This window comes from Paroedura picta, chromosome 10, assembly GCF_049243985.1.
Source record: "Paroedura picta isolate Pp20150507F chromosome 10, Ppicta_v3.0, whole genome shotgun sequence".
Taxonomy (NCBI): domain Eukaryota; kingdom Metazoa; phylum Chordata; class Lepidosauria; order Squamata; family Gekkonidae; genus Paroedura; species Paroedura picta.
Window position 1 is genome coordinate 14,197,409 of NC_135378.1, and position 17,396 is coordinate 14,214,804.

Below are 17,396 nucleotides of genomic sequence, written 5' to 3' on the forward strand. Positions count from 1 at the left end.
TAAGCCTAGACTATTGTGGAGTGCCATTGGTTATAGAAGACAGTGTGCCTGTCAATGAGGCAGGGGGCCCGGCCACACCTTAACAGGATCCCTTACTCCAGACAACTCAGGTGAGCTCTTTGTGATGTCATGTCAGTTGGACTCCAGTTTCTCTCCGGAGGTTGGCCCCCTGTATCATTACTAGTGTGTTTGTAGTTCCCCCTCCCCCGCCAAGTCCAGTAAGTGGCATCACTTCCTCTCCAGGCAACTCTGGTCTGCTCTTTGTGATGTCATGTCAGTTGGTCTCTAGATTCTCTCTGGAGGTTGGCCACCTGTCTGACTCCTGGTGTTTTTATATCCTCCGCACACCAAAGACCAGTAAGATACATCCTGTCCTCTCCAGGCTACTCAGGTGAGCTCTTTTTGATGTAAAGTCTGTTGATCTCCAGTTTCTCTTGGGAGGTTGGCTTCCTGTCTGACTCCTATTGTGTTTAGAGTCCCCCCCCCAAGGCCAATAAGAGTCATCCCTTCCTCTCCAGGCAACTCAGGTGAGCTCTTTTTGATGTCATGTCAGTTGGTCTCCCGGTTCTCTCTGGATGTTGGATTTCTGTCTTTCTCCTAGTCAGAGTTCCCCCCGCCCCGCCAAGGCCAGTATATGTTATCACTTCCTCTCCAGGCAACTCCAGTGAGCTCTTTGTGATGTCATGTCCATTGGCCTCCAGTTGCTCTCTGGATGTTGGCCTCCTATCTTCCTCCTAGTGAGAGATTTCCCCCCCTGCTGCCAAGGCCAGTAAGAGGCATCCCATATGGATGTTGGCTTCTTGTCTTTCTCCTAGTGTGAGATTCCTCCCCTCCCCCTGCCAAGTCCAGTAAGTGGCATCACTTCATCTCCAGTATATGTAAACGAGACCTTGGGGTACTTGTGGATTGTAAACTAAACATGAGCAGGCAGTGTGATGCAGCAGTAAAAAAGGCGAATGCCATTTTGGGCTGTATCAACAGGGGCATCACATCAAAATCACAAGATGTCATAGTCCCATTGTATACGGCACTGGTCAGACCACACCTGGAGTACTGTGTGCAGTTCTGGAGGACTCACTTCAAGAAGAACATAGATAAAATTGAAAGGGTACAGAGTAGAGAGACCAGGATGATCTGGGGTCAAGGGACCAAGCCCAAGGCCCGTAATAGAGTTCCCTTCCTCTCCAGGCAACTCAGGTGAGCTCTTTGTGATGTTATGTCAGTTGGTTTCCAGTTTCACAGGTGAGCTCGTTGTGATCTCATGTCAGTTGATGTTCAGTTTCTCTCTGTATGTTGGCCTCCTGTCTTTCTCCTATTTAGAGATTCCCCCTACCCTGCCAAGGTGAGTAGGTGACATCATTTCCTCTCTAGGCAGCTCAGGTGAACTCTTTTTGATGTCATGTCAGTTCGTCTCCAGTTTCAGGAGGTTGGCCCCCTCTCTCACTTTTAGTATGTTTATATTTCCCCCTCCCCCAGGCCAGTAAGAGGCATCCCTTCCTCTCTATGATACTCCGGTGAGCTCTTTGTGATGTCATGTCAGTTGGTCTCCAGTTTCTCTCTGGATGTTGGCCTCCTGTCTTTCTCCTAGTGAGAGATCCCCCCACCCCTGCCAAGGCCAGTATATGTTATTACTTCCTCTCCACACTACTCAGGTGAGCTCTTTTTGATGTAAAGTCTGTTGATCTCCAGTTTCTCTTGGGAGGTTGGCTTCCTGTCTGACTCCTATTATGTTTAGAGTCTCTCCAAGGCCAATAAGAGGCATCTCTTCTTCTCCAGGCAACTCAGGTGAGCTCTTTGTGATGTCATGTCAGTTGGTCTCCATTTTCTCTCTGTAGGTTGGCCCCTTATCTGACTCCTAATATACTTAGAGATAACCCCCATCCCCTGCCAAGGCCAGTAAGAGACAACCCTTCCTCTCCGGGCAACTCACGTAAGCTCTTTGTGAAGTCATGTCAGTTGGTCTCCAGTTTCTCTCTGGAGGTTGGCCTCCTGTCTTTTTCCTAGTGAGAGATCCCCCCGCCCCGCCAAGGCCAGTATATGTTATCACTTCCTCTCCAGGCAACTCAGGTGAGCTCTTTGTGATGTCATGTCCGTTGGTCTCTAGTTTCTCTCTGGAGGTTGGCCTCCTATCTTTCTTCTAGTGAGAGATTCCCCCCCCCCCGCCAAGGCCAGTAAGAGGCATCCTTTCCTGTCCAGGCAACTGAGGTGAGCTCTTTGTGATGTCATGTCACTTGGTCTCCAGTTTTTATCTGGATGTTGGCCTCCTGTCTTTCTCCTAGTGTGAGTTTCTTCCCCTCCCCTGCCTAGTCCAGTAAATGGCATCACTTCCTCTCCAGGCAACTCAGGTCTGGTCTTTGTTAGGCCATGTCAGTTGGTCTCCAGTGTTTCTCTGGAGGTTGGCCCCCTGTTTGACACTTAGTGTGTTTATAGATACCCCTACCCCCCACCAAGGCCAGTAAGAGACTTCCCGTCCTCTCCAGGCTACTTAGGTGAGTTCTTTTTGATGTAAAGTCTGTTGATCTCCAGTTTCTCTCGGGAGCTTGGCCTCCTCCTATTATGTTTGGAGGTCTCTGGAGGCTGGCGCCCTCTTTTATTCCCAGTGTGTTTAGAGATCCCCCTCCTTGCCATGTCCTGGAAGAGGCATCCACTCCTCTCCAGGCAAATGAGGTGAGCTCTTTGTGATGTCATGTCAGTTGGACTCCAGTTTCTCACTGGAGGATGGCCCCCTGTCTTAGTCCTAGTGTATTTAGAGGTCCCCCCTCTCTAAGGCCAGTAAGAGGCATTCCCTCCTCTCCAGGCAACTCAGGTGAGTTCTTTGTGATGTCATGTCAGTTGGTCTTATTTTCTCTGGAGCTTGGCCCCTTGTCTGACTCCTAATATTTTTAGAGTCTGCCCCCCTTCCAAGGCCACTAAGAGGCATCTCTTCCTCTCCTGGTATCTCACGTGAGCTTCCTGTCTGACTCCAGTTGGCCCCCTGTCTGACTCCAGTGTGTTTAGATCCCTCCCTCCCCCAGGAAACACAGGAGAAAATTGAGCATGTGGAAAGCCCAGACCTGTGGTTTCCTTGCTATCTGCCCAGGGAGCAGCGACTCACAAGAGTGTCTGCCCCCAAAATGTGTTGTTCTCTGGGATCCTGAGCTAGACTCCAGGGACTCGGCCCCCCTCTGAGCTATCTTGCAAGCTGGCAATGGACTTCAAACCCTTTCGATATTCCCATGTCTCAATGAGGTTAAAGTTGTGGGCAAGTCTGCTTTCTTGTGCCAAAAGAGCAAGATATTATGGAATGCAAGGACATCGGCTGCCTTCTGTCCTTAATTTGGCATCCTCTGTTCCGTATCACATCTGTACTGTCCACAGCAAAACAATATGTTGCACCTTTTATTCCAGCAACATCTTCATTCAGGCCTGGGAAAATAACTTTGCTTGGTCAAATTCTCTTCCTTCTACCCACTTCTGGAAACTTTTTGCTGGGCTTTGTGAAACTTTTATGTAACTCACCCTCACACAACCTCCCCTGCCCACCCCCCAAAAGTAGAATGCCACTGGGTCCAATGTAATGCATAATTACTAAGGTCTCCAATAAGGTTGTGAACCTGCAGACCTCCCATGATGACAGTTTATCCCTAGACTACAATCTGAGCTGTGGCTCAGGGGGAGAGCAGTTCCGAAGGAGTCTCAGCATGGCTTACAATTGCCTTCCCTTTCCTCTCCCCACAACAGACACCCTGTGAGGTGGGTGAGGCTGAGAGAGCCCTGGTATTACTGAAGAAGAAGAGTTGGTTCTTATATGCTCCTTTTCTCTCTCTGAAGGAGTCTGAAAGCAGCTTACTGTTGCCTTCCCTTTCCTCTCCCCACAACAGAGGTGGGTGAGGCTGAGAGAGCCCTGGTATTACTGCTTGGTCAGAACAGCTTTATCATGACTGGCCCAGGGTCACCCAGCTGGCTGCATATGGAGGAGGAGCAGGGAATTCAACCTGGCTCGCCAAGTGAGAATTTGTTTGTGCCCATATCCATACCTGCTCAGAAAGCCTGTGAAGTGGGAGATAATATAGACTCCTTTTCACTTAACACATCAGTAGGTGTCGACCACCATAAATTACCTAATGGCAAATTGTCATTTGTAGACCATTTAGATCAATGATGTCCCACAATTCTTACCACAGCATTTGAGATCTACTCTCACACACGGTTTGAGTTTTCTGAGTATTTACATTTTCATAAATGAGTAAATTTTGTCAAAGCAGTTATTGAAGATATTAAATTGTTATTCAGTTCCAGCACTACATGAGTTAAAATTTTGCTCCTCAACAAGAGAAATATTTAAAATACCCACGAAGTTCACATTGCTTCCTTTGGCTTGTATTTTCCATGGGCAACATCTTTTGCCCTTCAGGTCAACCTTGATAATGATCATTAAAAAGAAAACCCTTTAGAGAAGGGTCCATGGCATATCTGAGACAGAATTCATTCTCTCCTTGTCTGTCATCAGATATCATCATTACAACAACAAGAAAAAGCAGAATCTCAATTATGGCCATGAGAAGAAACAGAACATCTTTTAAAATGAATCTCTGGAGGTAACTGGACCATTTATTTATTACTGTGTGAGGTCAAATGAATAGAAAACTTCTTGTGATGGGTTACAAAGCTGCATTATTTATAAATACAAAGGGGACTTTGAATGCGGCCTTCTAATCCCCCCCCCCCCAAAAAAAAAGAAACCAATCTAAATTTGCAAAGTTATACTACAATTAACCTTCCAGGACATTCAGTTGCTGATCTGAGAAGCAATTATCTTACAAAAAAATTTCAAAGGGAGATTAAAGAATGAGACTGCTGAGTTGCAACTGATAATGAAGCTCCAGACAATGCATCCTCATGGACTGAATGAAGATCTGGGTTTCTTGTCTTGTTACCAATGCTTATTTATCCAAGCCTACGACCCCTCTGCATATACACCTAATCCAATTATGCTCCCTATTGCCATTCACCTGCTACTGTCATTTGGTATCTGAAATCACTCCACTCTTCAAGATATAAGAACAAATAGAATCAGATTCTAGATATATCTGGAGAAGTGAGCAGTGATTCATGAAAGCTCCTCCTCGCCACATTTTTTAAAAAATCACAGACACTGTTTTAATTACTTTTCCCCAGAAGGCTGGCTTGTAAGTCCTTGTGGATGGATAGAAAGGCAAGACAGAAATTAGCTCATGGGAGTTGTAGTCCATGGACATGTGGAGGTCTGCAGTTTGACTACCCCTGATGGAAGAGGGAGCAGAAGATCCATGTCTTTCTTAAAAACGGTCAATGGGATTTCAGCCACAGTATCATAGGCTCTGTGGGTTTTTTTTTAATATTCTAATTCTCTCGCACACAAATTTGTAGAGTCCAGTAGCACCTTTAAGACCAACAAAGATTTATTCATGGCATGAGCTTTTGAGTGTTTGCACTCTTTCTCAGACTAAATGGAACAGGGATCATAAGTGTACAGATAGAAGGCAAAAATAAATTATGGCAAATTAGTAAACTCTGTCATAATATCCTAGTTAAGCCATATGACGCCATATGATAATTCTTTGCTAAAACAGCTAATCAGTCCTTTTGAGTTCAGTTGTCGTTCACAAAAACATTGGAGAAATAAAATTGCCCACATTAGTAATTCATGCCAGACACTTTCCCAGTTCTTGCTGGCCCCAGCCATCTCCACCCAAGCGTGGAAGCTACTTTGAGGTCTTTTACTGAATTTCCTGGAAGGCTGACGTGTTCCCCTACAGGTTTTTCAGTCCTGTAATTTTTGATATCAGACTTGTGTTGATTAATTCTCTGGCGGAGAGTTTGACCTGTTTGCCCTATGTAGAGAACAGAGTGACATTATTGGCATTTAATGGCATATACAATGTTAGAAGATGAGCAAGTGAATAAGCCTTTGATGGTGAAGGTGATGTTATTCACTTGCTCATCTCCTAACTTTGTATATGCCATTAAATGCGAACAATGCCCCTCTGTTCATAGGGCAAACAGGTCAAACCTTTGCCAGAGTAGCTGTTTTATTAGAAAGGAACTTCAAGAAAAGACTAGAAAGGGAGATTGCAGAAATCCAAGTTTTTACGACACTCAACACAATAGTATACCCTGGACTCAACAAGGACATAGGTTTTTTTAATCTCACGATGCATGCTAATATCCACATTCCTTACACATTATATCCACATTCCTTACAGTCCCCTCTTCTTTCAAATGTATTTTATTTGGGACAATGGGACTGTCATATGATGTTAGCAATATGTAATGTGATTCTGAATTTAACTCTCTTACCAGCACAGCTTGTCACTTGCAGGGATGCTTTTGCGCTTTTGCCAGTTATGATGGTTGTTCATTTAGTCCAGGGGTAGTCAAACTGCGGCCCTCCAGATGTCCATGGACTACAATTCCCAAGAGCCCCCTGCCAGCGAACGCTGGCAGGGGGCTCCTGGGGATTGTAGTCCATGGACATCTGGAGGGCCGCAGTTTGACTACCCCTGATTTAGTCTGAGGAAGAGTGCTTGCACTCGAAAGCTCACACCTTGAAACAATCTTTGTTGGTCTTAAAGGTGCTACTGGACTACATTTTTGTTGTGCTACTTCAGACCAACATGGCTACCCACTTGAATCTACACATATTTATGTGAGGGCTCCCCAACTGCCTGGCTGCTAGGGCTCCCCCTGGTGTCTGCTCCAGAATCTGGGGTGTGGCTCCCTCTTTCAGAGGGCACCAAATAGGTGGTGAGAAGGTGGTATCGTCATCCGACGCCGCCTCCTCCTCCTCCTCCTCCTCCTCCTCCTCCTCCTCCTCCGCCTCCACCTCCTCCTCCTCCGCCTCCTCCTCCTCCTCCTCCTCTTCCTCCTCCTCCTCCTCCTCCTCTGGAATAGATGGCTTCAATCCAGCCTCCTCTGGCTTCAACTTAGAGCTTGGTCTTGCTGTTAGGGTAGCTGTCTGCTGTCCTTCTCTCCTCCTCCAGTTCATCTGTCTTCTCCTTCCCAATTCATCCAACCCCAGCTTGTCTGTCTCCTCACCCTTTATTCCCCCAGAGCTCTCAGAGTCCCCAGCGTGCTGGCCTTTCCCCCAAGGTGATAAGAGTCCTGCCATCATCTCAGCATCTCTCTTCTCTGCCAGGCCTGTGTCCCATGTCAGGACCAGCGTCCATTCTTCATGCCTTGTGCTGGCTGGGCAGCCTTACTGTCATGGCGCACCTCCAGGATTAGGCCCCTTAGTGTCTCTGGGACTTACACTTTGTTGCCATTATAAAATGGACAATTAACCTCTGTGAGTGACCCCTTCAGTTTCAGGAATTTGGGATCCTTAACCAGCACTTCCAAGAGTGCATCTGAGCTGGTTTGTGCCCATATCCATACCTGTCTCGGGGCAGGGCTGTTGAGTTTGCTTTCATCTTATTGCGGGTTTGAACAAATATTCCCAGCTGATGGGAGGAAAACACCATGTCTATCGTCTCTTCCCACTTACTATCATGCTGGGGTAAATGAGAGGGGGCAGCCGCAAGGAGATTTGAATGCCTTGGAAAGTTTTACTTTTTACTCAAAGTAAAATCAAAACGGGAACCTGTTTCCCACTCAATTTACGCGGCTTGTGCAAGACCTCTATTCTTGTGATCTGTGCAGTCCTGGAACAGCAACTCCACTCACTCCAGAAAATGGCACCAGGCGGTTTCAGGAGTCTTCACCATGGTTGCCTCTTTCTCCCACACTGCCCGGTTTTGTTCTGCTACAGTAAATTTGTGGGAGATGTATACACACGGGTGCAGCCCACCATCCTCCCTGCACTGCAACAACAGTCTGTCCATATTGTATTGCTAGCATCTAGAGCCTAATGCTGGGAGCGATTGAGGGCAAAAGAAGAAGGGGATGACAGAGAATGAGGTGGCTGGACGGAGTCACTGAAGCAGTCGGTGCGATCTTAAATGGACTCTGGAGAATGATAGAGGGCAGGAAGGCCTGGAGGATCATTGTCCATGGGGTCGCGATGGGTCGGACATGACTTCGCACCTAACAACAAAGTATCTACTAGCATGATGGGCAGGGACCAGATCGGCCAGGACTGGCTTAGCGGTGAATAGTCTCTTCAATTCCTCAAAAGCCACCTGGCATGCCTTGGTCCACTCCAGGCAGCTACTCAGCTTTGTCACCCCTTCCCCTATGTTTTTAACAAGTCAGTGAGGGGCAGCATAACCTGGGAGAAGTGAGGCAGGAGGTCCCAGTAGAAATTGGTGAAGCCAAAGATTGAAACTGTCTGTGGGTTCAGGGGGGTGGCCCAGTCAAGGACATCTTGGATCTAGGCTGGGTCCATCTGGATGCCTTTTGGGGTGACCCTATATCCTAGATAATCCAGACTTTCCCTATAGAACTCACACTTGGAAAGTTTGGCATAGAGTTTGTTGTCAAGGAGCCACTGGAGAACCTCCCACACCAGGGGCACATGTCCGTCCAGCGTTTGGCTGTAGATAAGAATGTCATCAAGTAAAACATATCCTTGTAGAGCAGGTTATGCAGAACTTTGTTGATCATAAATACTCTTGGGGTGCCTTTTAACCAGAATGACATGATGAGGTAGTTGAACTGCCCCAGGAGGTATTAAATGCAGTTTTCCATTCATCCTCAGGGGCTATTCTCACATAAAAATATGCCTCACTCAGGTCAAGCTTGGTAAACACCTTCCCCCACCCAGATGCCCCAACAGGTCTTTGATCAGAGCAGGGGTAGTCAAACTGTGGCCCTCCAGATGTCCATGGACTACAATTCCCAGGAGCCCCCTGCCAGCGAATGCTGGCAGGGGGCTCCTGGGAATTGTAGTCCATGGACATCTGGAGGGCCGCAGTTTGACTACCCCTGGATCAGAGGGATGGACTTTGAAATGGTATTGATGGCTCAGTAGTCTATGCACCTTCTTCTTATTAGCAAAGAGGACTTAGCAGCCATAGGTGAGGTGGCAGGGTGGATAAAACCTTGTGTGAGAGATCCACCAAATGTGCAGGGCTCAACTTATCGAGGTTATCCTTCAACAAGGGGCCCCCTGGGTTCAGCGCTATTGTGCTGTCTATGGGACAGTGAGGCAGCAGATGGTCACACTCCTCCTCAGCAAACACTAGGGACAAATCCCAGTGGCACTCTGGAAGGTCCTCAGTCATGGCAGTAGCCACACCTGCCCACACCAGCCAACCACGCCCTTGCAGATGGCAGGAGCACACATCCACCTTCACAACTACCTTGACTGAGATGCTCTCAATAGGAGGACACATCCAGAAATGTTGAGTGCACATAGAATATGAGAAAGTCTCATGTTCCTTTTACAGAAAGACAGGGAAGTGGGTCATAAACCGGTCCAGACACAGGAGCACCCAATACCTGGAAACTGGAGCTACCATCATGGAGATACATTCATTGTAGCCCCCCACCCGCATCGAGATGGGGGGTAGTAGCCTTGGTGATGGGTCCATTCCCTACTGGCTTCCCATCAACCTGTTCCATAATGATGGGGAACTCCAGATCTTCAGTCTCCAACTTTACCCCTCTGACAATCTCAGACTTGATTAGGCAGGTGCTGCAAGTGCAGTCTAAACAGGGTTCCACTACCAATTGGGAACCGGTCTGTTCATTTGTGAGGCAGGCCTGTACCAGGAGGGAGGGGGTACATGTGATGGGGACCCAATGGGGTATCCTGAAGATTGACCTGTGGTGAGGTGCTGTTCACTGCAGGTTGTCCTTATTTCCCAGTAAAGCGGCATCAGATTCCCCCACACTGGCCAAGGGTCCCAGAAACCGTGGGAGGGGGATTGCTTCTCAGCCGGAACTAGGAAAGACTGCTCACCATCCCTGTCTTCCTTGGTGCTGGTTTGGGCAGCGGAGTGGAGCTCGAACTGGCTGGGGTCTAGCACATTCAGGGGGGACAGGTGGCCAAGGATTTGCGACTCAGGCAGCTGGCAGCAAAGGGACTGGATCTCTCACACCCCATACATAGCCCCTGGGATCTACAATGATCCCTCTCACTGGAAACCAACCTCAGGGCTGACTAGCCGCCAGTTGCTATCTTACCCCTGGTGGGACAAGGGATCCCATTGCTGATGCCACAACTTCAACCTCTGGAGCCAACTCTAGGTGTGCCGTGCTACCATGAACCACCCCTCGAGCATGGCTGAGTTTTCATTAATCTGCAACCCCTCAGTAATGGGGGGTCCAGCCCCCTCTGGATGTATTAGATCCGTGCGTCCTCGTTGCATACCCACAACCTTCCGAGTAGGGTGTGAAGATCACTACTGTTACCTGGCCAGTGAATGCACCCTCTGCTTAAGCAGTTGCAAGTCAGCTTTGGTCTTGTGTTCATGGAAGGGGTCACCAAAGCATCCTTCCAGGGCAGCCCAGAATAGCCCAAAGTCAGTGAGCTCAGGACCTTTCAGCTTGTGGAGAGTTGCCCACCACTCCACAGCTTCACCTTCCAGATTGCCCACCAGTACCCAAATCGCTGCTGTGATGCCAGGGAAGGAGTTTGAGGGAAGGAGTGAGAGCTTGTTCTGTGTGAAACCCAGCAGCATGAAAATTCATTTGCAAGTGTCTTATTTAACCCTGCCTTGTGCTGAACAGAGGCAAAAGGCTCCATCTCTTGTCCCCCCATCCCCTTCCCAGCCCCAACACCTGGCCCTGTGCACTTTCTATTACTTTGGTGGGGAGAGGAAGGAAATTGTCAGTTAATGGGTGCTTAATGCTTAACTTTAAACCTTGCAAGTTTAGCCCTGTATGTATGTTAGTGGACTACTTGCAAGAATGTTCTGTTCTGGTAGGAAATCTGCTGGGTACGTGCAGTTGTGGAAGACTCTGGTACTGCTGCTAGTAGGTGTTCTTAATAAGTCCTAGACCAGGGGTAGTCAAACTGTGGCCCTCCAGATGTCCATGGACTACAATTCCCAGGAGCCCCCTGCCAGCGAATGCTGGCAGGGGCTCCTGGGAATTGTAGTCCATGGACATCTGGAGGGCCGCAGTTTGACTACCCCTGTCCTAGACTGAGGCAAGTGGACTGAGAGAGCCATCCTGAATTTTTTTCTTTGGCTCCCAAACAGCTTCCTAGAGTTGTGCGTTTCAGCTGCCAAAGCAGCTGTTCATGCCCGAATGACTGCTTTGATGCTTCCTAAAGTTCTATTCCTATCAATTCTTTTTGTGCAGTGACACAATAAAAACACACACTTCACCATTGCACTTGTGCCAACTACAAATTGATACGTCACTGCAAAAGTTGAAGTCTATTTTACACTGACTTAAAATGCTCCTCTTAGTGTCAGGCTAAGACCCTTGAGTGGCCTACAAGGAACGTGCTGAGACCCAATGCTTAATGGATAGGAAATTATGGATTTCTTGAATGTCGTCATGGAAAAACTGGCTTGATACTTTTCTTCTGTTGACTATTTTTGTTGTCTTTATGTAAAGCAGTCTGTTTTATGGCAGAAATATAGCCATTTTCGTTGTGTAGTTCTATGCTAAACAGTGTCTAATTTCCTGTGGAAAATGAATATTTTAAATGTTTTTTCTTTTGTTATAGTTCTGTACTAGAACAAAATTTGAGTCTAGTGGCACCTTTAAGGCCAACAGAGTTGAACTCTGTATAAGCTTCCGTGTTCCGGTGCCAACTAGCAGAGGCCGGTGCCTTCCCCTTGATGTCATCTCCCAACATCGATATCCAGAGATTTGCTGCCTCGTCTTATTATGAAGTTTCATTTTAGACCCCCATGGCTAGCAGCCACGGATGGACCTATCCTCCACGAAGCTAACCCTGTTAAAAAGCCATCCATGCTAATGCCCAATACAATGTTCGTTGGCAGTATATTCCATAACTCTACTCACTGAGTTTCATTGTGTAGGTCTATGTTAAACAGTGTCTAATTTCCTGTGGAAAATGAATATTTTAAATGGTTTTTCTTTTGTTATAATTCTGTACTGAGTAACGTGGTATTTCCTTTTGTTCACCTTGGATCTATAGCCTGGCAATTTTTATTGGATATCCTCAATTATAGGCAGGGTGGGTGGTCCTAATAAAAGGTAGTGCATGAATTTTGTTTTTTTTGTGAGGGTCAAGGCAGCTGCTTCCAATTTTCTCCTGCATCACAAAAGGTCAGATGGACAGCAGATGCTGCTGAAGGCATGAGATTTAGGGACACAGCATTCAGCACTGATGTCCTCTCTCTCACCTTTACCTGGCCAGGCACTTAGTATTTGGATTCTTTAAGTTTGAAATTGATTTTATCAGTTTAACTACTACTCTGCTCTGAGGAATGTGATTTTCAGCCCATGACTGGTTTTGCCAGTCATTCTGTGAGGAGTATGAAATGAAAATATATTATTTTTCCTAAGGGTGGCTGTTTTCTTAACAAACTTTTAGCAAACATTAACTGTTTCACTGTGAAAATGTCATTTATTGGATTTAAAAAGCCCTGGCCTCTGCAGGAATTTCTCAGATCCTTATTCCAGCAGGGCCTCTGCATAGCTCCTCAAAGGCCCCTGATGGTTGGGGGGTTCCTCTGGAACTGCACCCCCTATGGCAGGGGTGGCCACTGTGGCTCTCCATGGACTACAATTCCCATAAGCCCAGCTCGCAGGGGCTCATGGAAATTGTAGCCTATGGACATGTTGGAGGGCCCCAGTTTGGCCACCCCTGCCCTCTGGGCTGCACATATTCCCCCTCCCCTCAGCGGTGAGGAAGGGTTTTCTTCTTAAGTACAAAGGTGTTCGGATCCTAGCAGTATTTACTTTCATTCCATCAAAAGATGTGGAGCCTTGGAATGCTGCTTTTTAAACAAAAGTTACAAAATTGAATTTTTATTGTGTCACACAAGATGCACTTATATAAAATTGGTACAGAATGTCATTGAACAGTTTCCTTCGAGCAACAGTTCAACAAAAATTAAACTACATCAAATTCACAAATACTTTTGAATCAAATTTTAATGAGTCAAATTCATCAAAATAAAATACATCCCAAATAAAGGTCTCCCTGCCTATATTTGAATCTCCCTCCTGCCTCCAACTTTGGCCACTTCTCCGACTGAAGGAAGGAAGATGTGGGTAAAAGGGGGGACGGGGAAGACACGCGCCTCTCGGAACAGGGAGCAGAAGCCAGCCTGACTTTTATTTTCAAAGACTTCTCCACGAGGACGTTAGTTCTGTACATTCATCTCGGTAACAGTAATCGGTGACTTTTGAGGAATAAACACGGATCTGAAAGCTTAAAACTTTTAATATTCTTTCCTTTTTTACTTGGCCACTCTGTGATTGCTACTAAACTGACAAAGATCTGGAAATCATTCAGCATTTAAAACGGCATAGTTACACATAGCCCAACACCATGGCACCATCTCACACTCGGCTTAAATACCAAATATTCCTTTTCCGTCCTCCTAGAACAGGGGTGGTCAAACTGCGCCCCTCCTGATGTCCATGGACTACAATCCCGATGAGCCCCTGCCAGCATGTGCTGGCAGGGGCTCATGGGAATTGTAGTCCATGGACATCCATGGACATCAGGAGGGCCGCAGTTTGACCACCCCTGTCCTAGAGGATCCTCCTCCCTTTGCCATTCCTCCAGTGATTCTGATACTCCCAACGTAAAAACTGCTGCATACTTTCAAGCCCAAACACTTCATAATAAAACCACATTCATTCTACTTAAAAGCCCACCCCATCCCCCCTCAATGTCAGGCTTTCCCTGTTTTCAGCCATGTGCAGCTGCCCAAGTAAGGAGAGAGGAGTGCTCATTTTAAAGCTGATTCTCGATCCACAAAAGGCAGGCTCTCCCGGAAGGGTCTGCAGCAGCAAGTAAAATGCTTCTGTGCCGGCCGGATCCTGCATCTCCATTGTGCCCCTCCCACCCTCAAGCGTGACGTGTTCACATTTCATAAAGTCATTTAGTTTTTCACTTTTAAAATAACAGTGCAAACTGGAGAGAAAGAAAAAAAAAGCTGTGGATGCCTAATTAACGGGCATATTCAACAACTCCATTTTTTCTGATTTTTTTTTTGTAGCAGCTGGCTTAATATTTAGACAAAAATATTATGCATTCAATCTTTCATCTGAGGATCATTTATCTGGATTATCTGAAATACACTCTGAACTATCTTTTGGTGGTGATATCTTGACTGCTTATTCTAGTGAAAGTTTGGAAAAAAGGCTCATGGGCCGGTGAAGTACTTGGAGCTGCTTACGAAAGCCAGCTGGGAGACGTGCTTCTTGTGAAAGACGCAGATGCATTTCCAAAGTTAGCCTTCTGTTTGAAGGGATCTTGGCAAAAAAATGATCCGTTCTGGAAGCCCAGTTCAGAGGACATAAATGAATGAAATATTCCTTTTCTCCACGCTGCTTCCAAGGAAGTGAGGTTGTAGCTCTGCCAAGCTGAAGACCTCTCCAAACTCATCCCATTTCCCCAAAGCTCCAAGAGCTGAAACCTGACCAGTCCTCAAGCCAAGGTATTCACCATAATAGGGTTATCGTTAATAATTTAATTTTTAAATAAATATTTTAAGTGCCTGTTTGGCAAGTGTCCCTCCGTCCTGGTCAGCAGTTGGTGCGCCAAACGCTCAGGATCCCCAGCACATCGATGGACAAAAGTTCAGTCAATTCTGTTTCCACAAATTGTGAACCTGTCTATCTCCAACAAATCTTTCTTTGCAGATCTGTGTTTTAACTCCGAATTGTCCAAGGTAATATCTTTCTCATCCCCGTCAGGAGTTGTGAGGAACTGATCCGAGTTGCTGGTCACAAGCAGGGGTACCGCATTCTCCTTCTGGTGCGCCGGCTGGCTGGTCACTGACGCAGACGAGTTTTCATCTGTGGAAATACATGCATTAAAAAACCAGAAATGAGCACACGGGAGGGACAGGAGAATTATTCGTGGCAGCTATGGACATGGCAATTTTTGCAAAAAAACATGTTTTACTCACTGCATTGCAAAATCAGTTAAGTTAAAATATGTTCAAAGGAGGAGGGTGGCAACAACCGGACTGTCCAACAGAGCTCAGCTGGGGCTCTGCTGGGCAGCCCGGCTTAAACTGGATAACAGAGCCTGCCAAGGAGCTGATACTGTCGGGATAACTTTCCCGCAGGCTTGGCTAGGGACAAGCTGGCCTCAGGATCTGAGTGCTGCAGGGTGGTCTCTGTATGAGAAACCAGTCAAGCCAGCGGGGACAGCTGATCCACAGGCTGTCTTCTGCAGTCCCTTTAATCTTTAAAGAGACTGCAGTAGAAGTCCAACAAACAGCTGTAATCCCCAAATATAGTAGGGATTTTCTTAGGAACCCCATACTCAGGAAAACCCATTTCTATTTGGGAAGCTAAAATATATCAGAAAAACATTGAAAAGATATTTCCCGGGAATACTTTCAACTTGAGCGGACCAGAATCCCCCTCCCCACCCAATTATCTCCCGGAACAGCCTCAGATCCTCCAGTGCTGATATGCTGTTGATCCCTGACCCAAAAGAAGTGCATCTGGCCGTAACCAGGGCAGGGCCTTTTCAGGGCCAGGTGGAATATGCTGCCAGCAGAGATCTGGGCCCTGATGGAACCATCAAGCAAACAGCAGAACATACCACCATAGTTGGCAAAGATCTAGGCTAGGAACAAGGCCAATGGGGAGAATAGCAGGGTACTTAGAATGATGGCTATAAATGCATTTGCTGTATATGCTTATGCCCCCCCCCCCCCCCCGGAGAGCTCTTCACTATGCATGTATGAATCAGCTAGTTGTCCCGAGCACCCAGGATGTTCACCTGACCTCAACCTGGGCCAGGAATTTTCGGTCCTGGCCCCAACGTGGAGGAATGAGCTCCTGGAAGAGCTGAGGGCCCTGCCGGAGTTGTCAGCTTTCCACAGGGCCTGCAAGACGGAGCTCTTCCGCCAGGCGTATGGTTGAGGCCAGGGTGGAGTCCTGGTATACCATCTGAGGATTCCCCCCAAGGTTCAGGCAGATATGGTGCCTCGCTCCCAATTAGGGTTGTGCACAGCTGACGCAGCCAGCTCCATGCCTGCATGTGTGCGCCGCGTTACGCGCCGGCACCGGCACCTCCCCCCCGCGGCGCGCCACTGGCTGCATCGGCCTGGAACGGCCAATTCAGTTGCCGCCGTGCACAAACCTACTCCCAATGGAAGAAGACTTGGCCTCCGGCTGGACGAGGAAGGAAGAGATCAGAGGTAATTAGAAGCTTAACATGTGACCGCCTGCTGTCTTTGATGTGAGGGATGATTTTACGGGTTTTTATTGTATTTTAATGTTTTTATTGCTGAGAACTGCCACAAGACCATTGGAACAGCGGCGGTATACAAACTGAAAAACAAACAAACAAGCAAGCAAATATGTTTTTATTGGAACTGTTTTACGTCAATTTATAAAATGTGGTAAAATGTGGCCAAGCCTTGTAGGGACGGGTGGTTTATAAATCCCATTTAATAAAAAGAAAACTGTTTTTCTTTTTCACATTTGGTGGCAAAGCTCAATGCTTAAGAAATCTGGGCACGCTGTTACAGACGCAGCAGCAGGATGGAAAACCTCGTAAGGCTGCTCATTTAGGGGATGGTAAAAAAGTAGCAACTTCCATGCATTTAGAGAGAACTCTACTCATCGCAGCAAGAGATTACTAATAGCATATTACTGGGAACCAGTCATGCTCCCCTGCAAGACAATTTGGTTGAGGAAGGCATTCTGTCTGGTTCCGTCCTGACCTCTGGAACCATGGGTGACTGACTCCTCATTTATACCACGTCTATCATTTCAATGCGTAGATGTAAGATTAGTGATTTATACCATGTAATGAGATTAGGTATAGCCAGTGCAGACACGCAGAAACATGATCCTGGCACAATCATCTCTGGAGCACAACAGCTAGAGCAGGGGTAGTCAAACTGCGGCCCTCCAGATGTCCATGGACTACAATTCCCATGAGCTGGTAGGGACCGGAGGGTCGCAGCTCCCATGAGCTGGAGGGCCACAGTGTGCCTACCCCTGGGCTAGAGAATGCTTCCCCAAACAGCACGGTAGACAAAGGTTCCTCTCACCTTGAGGGGACTTGTATTTGCTGTGCGGCTTCCCAGGAGGTTTGCCAGGGGTGCTGGTAGGAGGCGGGTTGAACAGCTTCTCCTCCATGTTTGCTTCTTTGACGTACTGACATGACTTTCCCAACAGTACGATGCTGTTAAGGACCTTGAGCGAGATCAACCTGAAAAGAAGCAGGGCCTGTGAGACGAGACAACGCAGGAGCTCCATGTGTAGTGACTCACAGGTGTTACCACCAGCTGCCACTGCTTACTACAAAAACAACAGCCAGCCAAAGGTCCAAGGCCAAACGGCTAGGGTTCTACCACTGCACTGAC

The 17,396-nt window shown here is 47.2% G+C and overlaps 1 protein-coding gene and 1 long non-coding RNA gene across 4 annotated transcripts in view; one reads left to right on the top strand and one right to left on the bottom strand.

Moving 5' to 3' along the window:
* Positions 1-284: 284 nt before the first annotated feature.
* Positions 285-17,396, top strand: part of LOC143819434 (uncharacterized) — a 36,637-nt gene continuing 19,525 nt past the window's right edge. For both annotated transcript variants that reach the window (XR_013224970.1, XR_013224971.1), the window contains exons 1-2: positions 285-391; positions 4,490-4,577. This is a non-coding gene — a long non-coding RNA (uncharacterized LOC143819434). The remainder of the gene's footprint in view (positions 392-4,489; positions 4,578-17,396) is intronic.
* TAPT1 (transmembrane anterior posterior transformation 1) overlaps positions 12,964-17,396 on the bottom strand; it is a 68,340-nt gene continuing 63,907 nt past the window's right edge. For both annotated transcript variants that reach the window (XM_077301089.1, XM_077301090.1), the window contains 2 exons: positions 17,082-17,242; positions 12,964-14,859 (listed from right to left, as the gene is read on the bottom strand). In XM_077301089.1, coding sequence (XP_077157204.1) covers positions 14,642-14,859; positions 17,082-17,242 — 379 coding nt within the window. In that variant the 3' untranslated portion in view covers positions 12,964-14,641. The remainder of the gene's footprint in view (positions 14,860-17,081; positions 17,243-17,396) is intronic.